General features: G+C 43.5%; 1 protein-coding gene across 1 annotated transcript in view; it reads left to right on the plus strand.

Moving 5' to 3' along the window:
* The window catches only part of IGF1R (insulin like growth factor 1 receptor), a 1,159,892-nt gene that overhangs the window by 957,091 nt on the left and 189,796 nt on the right, over positions 1-13,005 (plus strand). The window contains exon 12 of the mRNA XM_086958078.1: positions 6,640-6,932. Within this exon, the coding sequence (XP_086814204.1) occupies positions 6,640-6,932 (293 nt within the window). The remainder of the gene's footprint in view (positions 1-6,639; positions 6,933-13,005) is intronic.

Consider the following 13,005-nt stretch of genomic DNA (forward strand, 5'->3'; position numbering starts at 1 on the left):
GTTGGTGGGCTATCAAGGAAAGTATCTAGAGAAATCTCTTTTTCAGGGTGGCTCCATCCCCTCTAATTCTAACCACAGACGCCTCAATGGAAGGTTGGGTGCGGTCTTACAGGACCTCCAGTTGAGCAGTCTCTGGAACCCAGAAGAGTGTTTTCTTCATATAATCTCTTGGAACTCAGAGCGATTCGCCTAGCCTTGCAGGCTTTCATGCCGAAGGTTCAAGGCGCAACCTTGCTGGTCAGGACGGGCAACACAACGTCCATGCATTACATAAACAAGCAGGGAGTTACGAGGTCTCATCTGCTCTCGAAAGAGGCCCAGGAGATATGGGAATGGGTGATTCTCCACAACGTCGTTCTTATAGCAGAGCATCTACCAGGCACTCTCAACACAATAGCGGACACCTTGAGTCGTCTGAGATCGGCCTGTCAAGAGTGGGAATTAGATCAAGACATTCTGGAGGAAGTGTTTCAACGTTGGGGAATTCCAACAATAGACCTGTTTGCAACTCCAGGAAACAGGAAATGCCGACTCTATGCAAGCAGGGATCACCATCGAGGGTCACTGGGGAATGCTCTTTCGATGTCTTGGTTAGGCGCATTTGTTTACGCCTTTCCTCCGATTCCCCTAATCCCATGGCTTCTCCGGAAAATAAAGATGGAACCTTGCGGGATGATCTTAATAGCACCAGCATTGCATCGCCAATTCTGGTTCACAAAACTTCTCCTGCTTTCTCAGGACCATCGATTTCACCTATGTCCCATTCCATCTCTATTAACAATGTCCCAGGGACAGGTTGTACATCCTGATCCGAGCTCTCTCCATTTGAAAGCCTGGCTCCTGATCACAGAGAATTCCACAGCTTAGATATCCCTTAGGAATGTAGGGAGATATTAACTCAAGCTCTGCGCACCAAGTACAAATGAAACGTATCATGCTAAATGGAAGCGCTTCTGCCTGTGATGTCATCCGGAACACATCCATCCATTCTCTTCAGCTCCTCATCAGATACTGCCTTACATTCTATCGCTGGCTAAATCAGGCCTTTCTCATTCTTCCATCAAATTACTTCTGGCGGCTATTTCAATATTCAGAAGATCAACCTCGGGTCCTTCTCTCTGGTCAGCTAGAATTATCGAGCAATTCCTGAAAGGTCTTTTCAGGGTTTTTCCTCCAGTGCGGCCACCACCTCCGGCTTGGAATTTCAATCTGGTTCTGGCTCATCTCATGAGACCTCCATTCGAGCCAATCCACAGGGTGGACTTAAAATTTTTGTCTTGGAAATGAGCTCTCCGTTTAGCCCTCACGTCAGCTAGGAGAGTTGCAAGCTCTCTCCATTCTAGAACCCTTTCTACAGTTCAAAAAGGACACTGTGTTTTTAAGGACCAATCCAAAATGTATTCAAAAGGTCCCCGTCGGATTTCCATTTGAACGAACCAGTGGTTCTAAAGTCATTCTTCCCTCTGCCTACATCCCCTGCAGAACGGTCTCTACATTCCTTGGATGTCCAGAGATGTTTAAAATTTTATCTTGAACGCACAAAGGATTTTAGAAAATGATCTCAACTTTTTGTGACTTTTAGTGCACCTCGAAAAGGACTTCCTCTCTCAAAACAAGGAATCTCACGCTGGATTTCAAGTGCAATTCATTGCCACTAAGGGGCAGGGAAGCTGCTGGAGAGACGTGTACGAGCTCACTCCACAAGACCAGTTTAATCTTCAGCAGCTCTCGTCGCTGGAGTCACTATAAAAGACATTTGTAGGGCGGCCACATGGAGCAGTGCCCATACATTCACAAAGCATTACTGCCTGGACTCTTACATAAGGAGCGAAGCGGCAGTAGGACAAGCAATCCTGAGGAATCTTTTCCAATGAGAAGTGAGCTTTCCCTTCTATCCCTCCTTCCTATGATTGCACATTTTGTATCGCATCATTTTTTCTGATGTATTGTTACAAGGTATATATGAAGACAGTTCTGCTGAGATGTTGTAATACGCTTGTAGCAAAATGTGCACTTGTGACTTACTGCTAGCTACTCTGATACAAAGCATGGGAATCTATGAAAGTTCCAATACTGGGGCAAGAAAACGAGTTACTTACCTGTAACTTTGGTTCCCCAATATTGGTAACTTTCATAGATCCCCATGCTCCCACCCTCCTCCCCTGGGAAAGCTCAGCCTTCAGCAAAGGTTGTTACTGTTAAACAACGGCTGAGAAAATCTGAGGCTCTGAGGCGGGTTCTGTGGGGTGAGGCTAATCTGATTAGTCGTTGCAAAGTTTTGGTCTCTTTTACAAAAAGAGGTAGATAGGCTATAAAATGAGATGTGGCCTAGGCCTTATTTGTTCTTTTGTACATACTGCTATGGTATTTTCTATATACCGAGGCTCCCAGGCTGACGACAGGGAATGATACAAAGCATGGGAATCTATAAAGTTACCAATACTGGGGAACTAAAGTTACACATAAGTAACTTGTGTTCTTCTGTATTCCGATAACCCTCCCATTGTTTCCAAATTTTAGGGTGTCTTTGAGGGGCAGCCCCAATCTTTATATTCAACCATTTTCTTTCCCATGTTGTGGTCCATACCCTGCTTCCATGCCTTCAGCGAGCGGGGGACTGTTGCTTTCCGTTCTCTCAATATATCTCTCGTAGCAATTGTCAGGCCCAGATAGAGGAGCAACTGCTTATATCTATCCCCCATATTGGCCATGACACATAGGAGAATTCGCGTTTTGTCAAGTGGGACTTGCCATGAAATGACTCGGCCGAGGCATGTGGTTACTCCCCTCCAGAAACTAACCAGACCCGGACAACTCCACACTGTGTGTAAGAGTGAACCATCCTGCGCTCTACACCGGAGGCAGGCCAGGCAGTCTATCACCCCCATGCGCCAGAGCCTGTGCACATTTTTGAATTGCATCAGTGTGAGACTGGTCACTATTGCCGCCTCCTTTGGTGTGCCCTGGGTTTTTATCCTTTCTTAGTTTTCAATCACTCCCACATCCACCTCCCAGACAGCCCGAATGGTTCCAAAGTCGTCTGGCTAGTTAGATATAATTAAGCGCTAAATTGGTCACCCATTACTAGTTTTCCCTCTAGGGTATGGGAGTTCTGACAGTGCATCTATGTATGAGGTGAGGGCGTGATGGAGCTAGAGATATCTGTGGAACTGACTTTTATGCTAGTTGTATTCATCTTGTAACACTGAGAATGATTTCAGAACTGTGCACTGCATCACGTCACCCAATGTAGAGATCCCTATGCCATGTGGAAGTATATCCACGCACCAAAGCGATGTCTGTTCTGTCAACTTGCCTCACCACTCAAAATGATAACACCACCCTCGTTGCTGGGGGTAAGTCTCCATTTATTTTTGTACTCTATAGGCATGTCGGTAGCTGGTCAACCCAGAAGCCCATTTGTTCAGCACATATGCTAAATCACCCGGTGTATCACTCCTCCAGTCATTTATGATCAGGGGGTGGGCAGCAGTGCAGTAAGACTTCAAATCCGCTGCTGCAATCCCCCCACAATAGTTCAATTGAAAACATTAAGTAAGGGCCGTCTTGGGTGCTGCCCCATCCCAAAGAAATGAGTTAAGGGGTGAGTGTAGCTGACTGAATCATCGTCTCAGGACCTCATATGCATAGTTTTGGAGTTGATACACCAGTGTGGGTAATCGTACCATTTGAAAGACAGCTGATTGACTCAGTAAGGATAGTGGAAGTGCCACCCAAACGTTGACATAATTGTTTATGCAACTATAAAGTGGGTTGAGATTTGCATGCCAGGCTTTTGGCAATTTCATTGACAACTAGGCTAAAGAAAGCTTATTAATGTTCGAGACCTCCTTTTCTGGAATTAAAATCGAGACCATTTATCACCCAACTACAACTCTTCAGAAGAAAAAGCACATTTCATGCACATACAGTGGGGTCCAAAGTATCTAAAGATACTCTTGATTATTTACAGGTCACAATTGGAGCCCATCCTGTATTACATAGCCTATTTATTTTTCAGAGGCTACTTTATCCTCTTACCTCCAAGTGACTCACATGTTTCCCTTCAGCCTGCTCATCCTTTGTCCTTCAAGCATATCACCCCTTGGCTCTTAGTGACTCCTCTTGTTATTTACAGCGTTACGCAACCAGCCAGGTCAGAGTGACTCATCATTGCTCCTGGCATCCCACGAAGTGTTCATGAGACTTCCCTTCTAGTCTTTATAGGATCTGACTCATTTCAATGGGTCAAGGGGTGCACAGTTTATTTTCTAGTCGTCTGAGTCCATTGTTCCTGTAATTCCCCTAACATGCCATCAATATATGTTGCAGTGTCCCATCATCTTACCTGCCCTAAATATACTGGCTGAAAGGTACAATAAGTGCCACTTTCCTTTGCACCAACTTTTGACTCTAACACATGGATACTTTTACTTGACCGCTGAACCCCAGAAATGAGTAGCATCTCTTAAACATGAATGTCCTCTTGCTTGAACATTATTTGTGTTGGATTTTGTGGACACCAGTTCCGTCTCTTTAGTTCTCCTTTTTCTTTCAGCCTAACGTCGGCCTGGACAAACCCCTTTTTTCTGCGCGACAAGCCTACAGAAATAAACAAGCTTGTGGAACAAACAAGAAAAATAGTTGTTATTATAAGCATTGCTAATTACGGGTGTATGTTCATTTGTTAAATATTCTTTGACGAAAGCTTTTGCTCAGTTACTTTCATTGTTATGGAGATATGTATTTTGGCCCCATAAATAAATATAACCTTGTAATTACTTAGAAAATCCGTTCGTGGGACCTTAAATTGGCCAGTCTACATACTGCACACGCCTATCTCCTGCACTTGCACTATTTTTTTGTTCAGTAAGGAAGTTTAATTGATTACCAAGAGCTTATATAGAACCTCTTAGCCGAGCTCTCTACAGACCTTGCAAGAGATTTAATATTGTGCAGTAGTTGCTCGTGAGTTGTAGAATGTCTATTTACATAGGTATTTCTATTTGCATACGTTACACTTTTTGTGATTTCAATTAAGGTGACAAACGATAATATAAAAATTAGGGCGATCATGAACTTGTCTCCTAATTGACCATAAGGCACCTTTGCAGGACGCAAAGGCATCTAGGGTCCGATGAAACATTACCACATCACTCCTATATTGATGGATTTCCAGTGGCCCCCCCTTGCTGGCCCAAATCATCTTCTAAGCTACCTGCAGCATTTACATAGCCAACGCATCTGGCACCACTGCCTAGCTGGCTGACGATCTCTCAATCTCCAGGGGCTCTAGTCGCAGCCTGGTTACTAATAGACTCTATTCAAAGAATTGTAAAATAAAAAATGAGGTAGCAGGCCTTCTACATCTGTGCCCAATATCCTGAAAGACTACCGCAACGCTAATTCGAATCAAGAAGGAACTAAATGCGCACCCCTTTAAGGAACACTACATCATGATGCATTAAGAGTCCACTTCTGCTCCCAGAACCATATACCTATCCTTTCTCTCGCCGACTGTATCTTTACCTTTGACCCTGGACGCTGCCTTTTGACTAGGCTTGTGCTATACTAAACACAACATACATACATGGTGTGTTAGACCTTTCCAAAATTCATAGAGCACCTTTAAAAAATGCAGGGAGACAAACTAATGTTTGCTCTTGGGGTATGTTGCACATCTTTGGAACAGTACATGCCCCTATAAATGCATGTCTTCCGTGTGATTTCTGAAGCCAATGGGTTATTGTGATGGAGTCCTTCACAGTCATTCCTGTTATGTTCTGCCCTTTCATCTGAGGAAGATTAGTGCGAGATGAACAGTTTCAGGTGCAGACCTTTCTCTTTCTTTGCATTGCTTATTTTTGCTCACATCTATCTCGTCATATCCCATTTTGCCTGCCAGTTATTCTTTTCAGATGATTTTCACATATGTAAGCAAGCACTCATAATTAGGGCTCCCGGTTTTATGTTAATTATATTTTTGTCTTTTCCGTCTGTATGTATCCATATTTAGTTTTTGCAGATTGTACCTGTATGAAAAAATGAAGCTCAAATGTGTATATTTCTGCTTTTATTTAACCAGTTAATGTGCACTTGTGCCTGAACGCCCGACATGTTTAAATGATATATACACATTCAGGTGGTAAAATATGCACTTGTAAGAAAATATGTACATTCTAGTATCAAGGTGTGCAAATCGACTGCTGTTTAAGGCTCTTTACTAAAAAAAAATCTTGATTTTTATTTATTTTTTAATCCCCTAACCTGCCAGTCCGCACAGCTATCGGTCTGGCAGTCATGATAGACAGCATTTAGAATCTCTCAAAAACAAACCAATTTCCGTTTTTATCCATATTTAGACAATAAATACAGACAGGAAAATAAATGGTTTTCTGTCTGTATTTATCTGTAAAAACGGAAAACAGGGAGCCTTACTTCTTATACATGGCGCTGTTTAGCAAACCTAGTTTTTCTATCGTTAGTTAGTACTATATTCATCGCCTACACCAAGGTTTTTTGCTGCACTTAGTTTATATTCCGTCCGCGTTAGTTGTATCCAGTCTTTTCCTTATAATATAGACAGTACAGAACAAGCTGCTGCAACACACAGATTCATAAACTTTCTCTCTCTGACAGGCCCGACCGAAAACGCAGGGATGTGTTCAGCATCGCAAACTCTACGGCTCCAAGCAGCAGCAGCAGCAGCAGCAGAAACACAACAATGCCTGACCATTATGCCAATATGTCGGACTACACTGAAATAGATTATCCTTTCTATGAAACTAAAGTTGAAAACGGCGAGAGGACGCTAATATCAAACCTTCAGCCCTTCACGCTTTATAGAATTGATATACACAGCTGTAACCACGAAGCAGATGCGCATGGCTGTAGTGCCTCCAACTTCGTGTTTGCTAGGACCATGCCTGCGAGTAAGTGATGAACTTTTATTGCCTTCCTCTCTTTGTTTTTTCATAGGTGGTTATCTGATACACAAGGTCCTCACGGCGTTGTCTGACATGTAAATAATGTTGGAAATCATTGCATAATGTACATTAGCAATTGGTATTCACACCTGCCGCTCTGGAAAATAATGTTTTGTCATTTCAGTCTGGCACCAGATACCTTAAGTCTTTCTTTATCCACCTCTCATTTACTACCCTCACATTCACTTGTTTAGTATTTCATTGGTTTTACTCCATAGCAAACTTGTCTTTGAGCGCCTATTTTTGAAAAATAATTTAAGACTAATTTGCTTAAAGTACATGTGCTTCGACAACACCAAAAGTTAGCAACTATTCTCACTTTTTTGTGGTAGACACTGTGTGAGACACACTGTACTAAAGTATTGTAAAGAGGGAGTTCGGAGTATATACTTTTAACCACAGCAGTTATGGTTAATGGGCCAATATAAGTCTGCCACAAAATATTCTGTGCAGTGTGCCTTATAGGAATAACCTTATATACGCAATGACTAGTGTCCAATAGTATGATTGCAAGATTTCTAAGGATGCCATGTACCATTTAAAACCGGATGCATAGGGAGGAGTTGCTGCAGCTTATTGACAAGTATTTATAAAATAGGTATGTAACATGTTCAGCTGTAGATCAGATGATTTGCAAACTCCTGCCATCTAATGTCGGGAGTGGACACTGCAAGTTGGTTTTCTTCCAAGTATGTTTGTGACCGGATGGCTCCTCCCGTGACAGCGACTCCACTCCGATTGCAGCCCTGCCAAGTACCACGCATCAGGTGTTAGACTAGTGCATTTTAGTGCGGGTGTCCACATAACCGCACTAAAATGCATTAGTCGTGCATACTGCACCTTTGGGAGTCAATTGATGCTCTAAAAAGCAGCCTCGCGCACAGCACTTTTTTTTGCCTGTGAAGTAATATGGTTTGCCAACGGGCCTTAGAAACCAGATGTTATGTTTACTGGAACAGTTGGATACATTGTTTCAGTCAACAGCAAATTGTGCTGCATCTGGTGGCCCCGCCCGGCCTCTCCAAGACACAAGTGGTCATCATCAGGGGCGCATGGGCGATTAAAGTTGTGAGTCGATGAGGAGCGGTTCTGCCTCTGCCAGGCGCGCACACAGGAATTAAAGGACTTTCTCATGCCCTGGGGGTCCTGTGAGCCTGGAAGCGACATGAGAGATGCATTTGTAATGTGACTCGAATCTGAGTAGACTGCAAACATCCAGCCAGAGTGAGACACTCCTGAGCGATGAGCGGAGTGATGCTTTTGACACTCTGTCCCCACAGACACAATGCTGAACTGCTGCAGCCTGTAGCCAGACGTCAGGTTTTTTCTCTCTTGTGTAATCGTGTTTTCACAGTTCGCATTAAAAGGAGCAATTCTGTTTATGTTCTGGGGAATAGTAACTAAGGCATTCTAGTGCTATGAGTCGCAGCCTGCAACTGAAAGCACTGTTGGGTATGCACGTATTTTTAAAATTGTATTACACACAATAGAATATAGGCTGCTGCAAAATGTGCATACATTTATTAGTCATTCTAAAGCAAGTGTTAACTTCCATTTCAGCAGTTTTGAAGCACTTTAAAGATATTTGAGAGCTTCTCATTGATCAAAAAGGGTGTAATTTCGGATATTCCATGCACTTCATTCCTTGGCTTTACTTGTGGCAAAGTGTCACTCTAAGTATTACATATTTGGCAATTGAATGTCACTCGTAAGTGCAATGAAACCATGGAAATGTTACACATAAGTGATATGAAAACTTGACAACTATGAGATTGTTTTTTCCACTATCTCGTTTGGATGTATTTTTGGAGCACTGTCACTGTCGAGGTGCAGAGAACAGCTGTTTAACTTAACACACAAGAATCGCCTACAAAAGCCGGTGGAAAAAGTTGAATGGACAACAGGAGCTTACAGTTTTGCCCCAGGTGCAACAGTAAGTTCCTGTAGTCGGACCATCACAGTGTTTGCAAGCTTTGCTAGTCTAGAGACTCTGACAAATCAAGCTACTTAGACTGCCAGTGCTTTAAAAATAAGGAAATAATTGGATACAGAAGAGAACATCGCTGGGTACATTACAAAATGCAGTGCCCAGGCCCCGCTGAACCACCAACAACTGCTCTCGGTTCTGATGACATCGAGGAAATCTACTCCGAGTGGGGCGACCCGTCCAGTGGCCCAAACAGATAGGAGCCCGGAAAACCTGTTGTCTGATGTCTCGGGCTATAAAGATGAATAGTCTTCAGGGTCCCCTGAGAAATCTGCACCCAAGACACGGACTGCACCAAAGACTTCTGTATATCAACACTATCAGAGTATAGTATCCCTCAAGTTTTGATCTCTGCAAGGGTTTCATAGTCTGGGCAAGTACTGGTCTAGAGAGATACAGCATCTGATCCCCGAAAAAAGTATCAAAGAGGCCTTGACAGATGCTTCTGACCACTGCCCATGAGCTCGCTCTGCACCGAAGGCATATCTCCGCTGCAAAGAGCCTTTTGCTATGGTCTCGGAACATTGAACCCAGACAAATCCTGCTTAGCCTGAGGTGCTTAACCTCCACTTTTGGTGCTGAAGTTGACTCCGAAGTTGGCTCCGAGACCTGTTTACAACTGGCCACAACACTGAGTGACCCTGCTACAATCATTAAGCTTCTTGAACAACCTAATGGAACCGCAAAGGGAAAATCTACATTCACCCTCAGCCAGGGTATATGCTGGTTTGTTTAACATACCAGATATAACATCTCTTTAGAAAATATAATTAACATTTGAGGGGGTTGTGTTTGTGGAGGTACTCTTTTTCCCCCCCTTAGCATAGAAAGTAGAGGACACCAGCCCTGTTCCTCACCCTCCATCTAGGCCCATGCTTCTAGTGCGAAATTCATCACAACCTTTACTGCAGCACTCAATGCCCACTGACTCAATCAAGGACATTGAGTTTTGCTCACTGGACCCATACTATGAGCCTGTCCATGCATATCATGCAGTCATTCAAAGGGTGGTATATCACCATAAGGTGAAACTCTGTCATCGACAAAGAGGACAACATCCTAGTGAAGACTAACTAGGATAGAGCACTCCTTCCAGTTTCTATCCTTGCTCAAAAGGCTGATTAAGTATAAGGCAAAGCTGTCAAAGTGAGGTGGAAAAGATCTATGTCTCGACCGGATGTCCCAGAGTAAATTGGGGGCCATGTACCAGCACATTTCCTAGTAGTGCACACTTCTAGGAAGAGAGCCATTACCTTGCCACCAGATAAGGAGACCCACAGATTAAAGGGATAGGAATACATTTTGTGGTAAGTACAGCGACAGTGACGCATCGCCAACTCAATGGGCCATCTCTCAACAAATGACAAGTACCATTCGATGGAGACGGAGCAGCCAGTGAAAGATCTGCCCTGCGGCTTATCCAAAGCTTGTCAAGCTGTTGGTACAAGAGAGAAAAATAATATCCAGCGTCAACATCCTGTTTTGCCTTAGATTCCAGAGACACTTGCTCTAGTTAGATAAATACTAGTTTCATCCTGAGAAAGCACGCATGATTATGGGTGCGGCACATCATCAATGTCCTTTTAAAAGAGGAACACTTGTTTGCCCCACTAGCAGTCACTATGATAGAAAACCTAAAGGGCACCAATGCAGCCAAAGCCATGGCAGCACTCCAAACTTAAATGGGTAAGACAGTTTTTCTGTTTTTTTTTCTGCCCCAAGAAGTGAGACAGTGTGTGAAAGTTAGAAAAACACCCGAGTGTTCTGTTCTGGATGGCAGGAGGCACAGCCTCAAAGAACCTACTTCAGGGGATGCGGAGGCTTTAGCAGCAACAGCAGAGGAAAGGGTGGAAGTGGCCAATGAAAAGGCACATCGGTCTTCAAGCAAGCAACTTGCCCCTCATCCCTTAATAACGCAAAACTTGTTTTATTTTTATAAAATTTTATATAGTGCGAACGTGACCCAAGTGGGTATCGCTTTACAGCTGTACAGAGGTGAAAACAGAGTTGCAGGTAAAACAACAACAACAATGATAAGCAGGGTCTGTAAACGATAGAGGAACAGTAAAATATGCAGGAGGAAATAATGTAGCATATACGAGCAACAAAACAACCGCAGTTGAGCACAAGCCAATGGAGTGGGAAGTCAATGGAGGTACGTGCCGTCAAACAAGGGCATTGATCCACAGGGCTTTCGCTTCTTTTTTGAAAGACGCCGTTGAGGGAATCAATCTGATGTGAGGAGGCAGGGAGTTCCAGATTCTTGGGGCAATACCCAAAAAAGCCCGGTTATAAGTTTTCTTTTTGTGGAATTTTTGAGAAGTTCGGCTCCTGCCAGAGAGCTCCAGTTTTTGAGATAGGTACATCGGGGTGTTGAAGTGAAGGGCCTTGTGCGTCATGCACGCAATCTTTAGATCAATCTTAGCCTCCAAAGGTAGCCAGTTTAAAGATTTCAGTACCAGCGATATGTGGCTATTTCTTCTGGCACGTGTGATTACCTTGCAGCTCAATTCAGGGAAGCCCTGAGCGGAGACAACTTGTATCTGGGTAGCCCACATAGAGTTGCATAGCCATACTCTAGCCTGGAGATTACTAGAGCTTGCACAGCAGACTTGAGGTCGTCAGGGGGAGGAAGGGTTTTATCTTTCTTAGAATAGACATGGGAAAGTTGGCCCCTTTGGTGGCTGCACTAATGTTTTCCTGCATGCTCAATGACTTGTCAAGTATAATTCCAAGAGACCTAGCCGAGTCAATAATGTGAGGGGTATAGTTGAGAGCTGTTAAGTGTTTCAAGTAATCAGCAATGATGGCCGTCTTTTTGGTTGGTGCCATCAGGAGGAATTCTGTTTTGGAGGAGTTGAGCTTACGATGTTTGGTAGTTAGCCAGTGTTGAGTTTTGAGTAAGGTAGAGTTCAGTGATTTGATGTCAGTGGAAGAGATTTTCAGGTAAAATTGGATGTCATAAGCATACATGTGATACTGAATGTTGTAATAGTTGAGTAAAACCTTAAGAAGCTCCAAGAACAAGTTGAAGAGCGTGGGATAGAGAGCAGATACTTGAGGAACCCCAAGAGTTGATGGCAAGGAGTTGGAAAGTGAGTGATTTACTTTAAATCTTTGCGTTCTGTTAAGGCGATAAGAGGCAAACCAATTTAAAACGGGGCCAGAGAGACCCATCCTTCGTTCCAGTAATTCTAGTAGGTTATCATGCTTGACCGTATCAAACTCTGACGATAAGTCCAGGAGGATTAGAAGGCAGGATTCATTCAGATCAAGCATTTTTAGGGCGTCATCTACTATATAAGCAATAGCCGTTTCAGTGGTATGACCCTGGCGAAAGCCCGATTGGAATTGATCTAAGAGCTGGAATTGATTAATGTGTTTGCATAGTTGAGCAAGAACACATTTCTCATGGAGCTTCAATAGAGTTGGGATGCAAGTAATCAGGCGAAGGTTATTAAGGTCCTCTTGGTCAGCCGTGGTTTTTTTTTAAGAATGGGCGAAACCAGCCCTGCCTTTAGACATTCAGGAATCATACCTTGAAGTAGGGAGGTATTTACTATTTTGGTCCAGAGGGGGACTAAGAACCTTTTTATTTCATTGAAGAGCTGGAGGGTAGAGGGTCACTGAAGTGGTTAGAGGGTTTCAGAGTAGTAAGCAAATTGAGAATAGAGCAATTATCAAAGGAAGTGAATTGGTTCCAGCAAGTGTTATTTTTGGGTGAGAGTCCGATGTCAGGAGGAGGCTGGAGTAGAGTGGGTTGGCTCCAGCAGGAGATATTTTTGGAAGAGAGAACAATGGCGGGCAGAGGAAAAGTTGGAGGGAGGTGAGTAGGGTTAGTCGTGCAATGGAAAGTAGGTTGTTTGTTTTGTAGAGCTTGTAGCTCATTTTCAATCTAAGTAGTCTTTTCAAGGAAGAAAGTGGCAAACACTTCACAGGTTGGCAGCGTAGGCGCCTGCGATGGCGGAAGGGTAGGAAGATAGTTGGATTTGAGTTTGATCAGTTCAAAAAGTTTTTTGGGTCTGTTTCTGG

The sequence above is a fragment of the Lissotriton vulgaris genome, chromosome 2_1, assembly GCF_964263255.1.
Source record: "Lissotriton vulgaris chromosome 2_1, aLisVul1.2, whole genome shotgun sequence".
Classification (NCBI taxonomy): Eukaryota; Metazoa; Chordata; class Amphibia; order Caudata; family Salamandridae; genus Lissotriton; species Lissotriton vulgaris.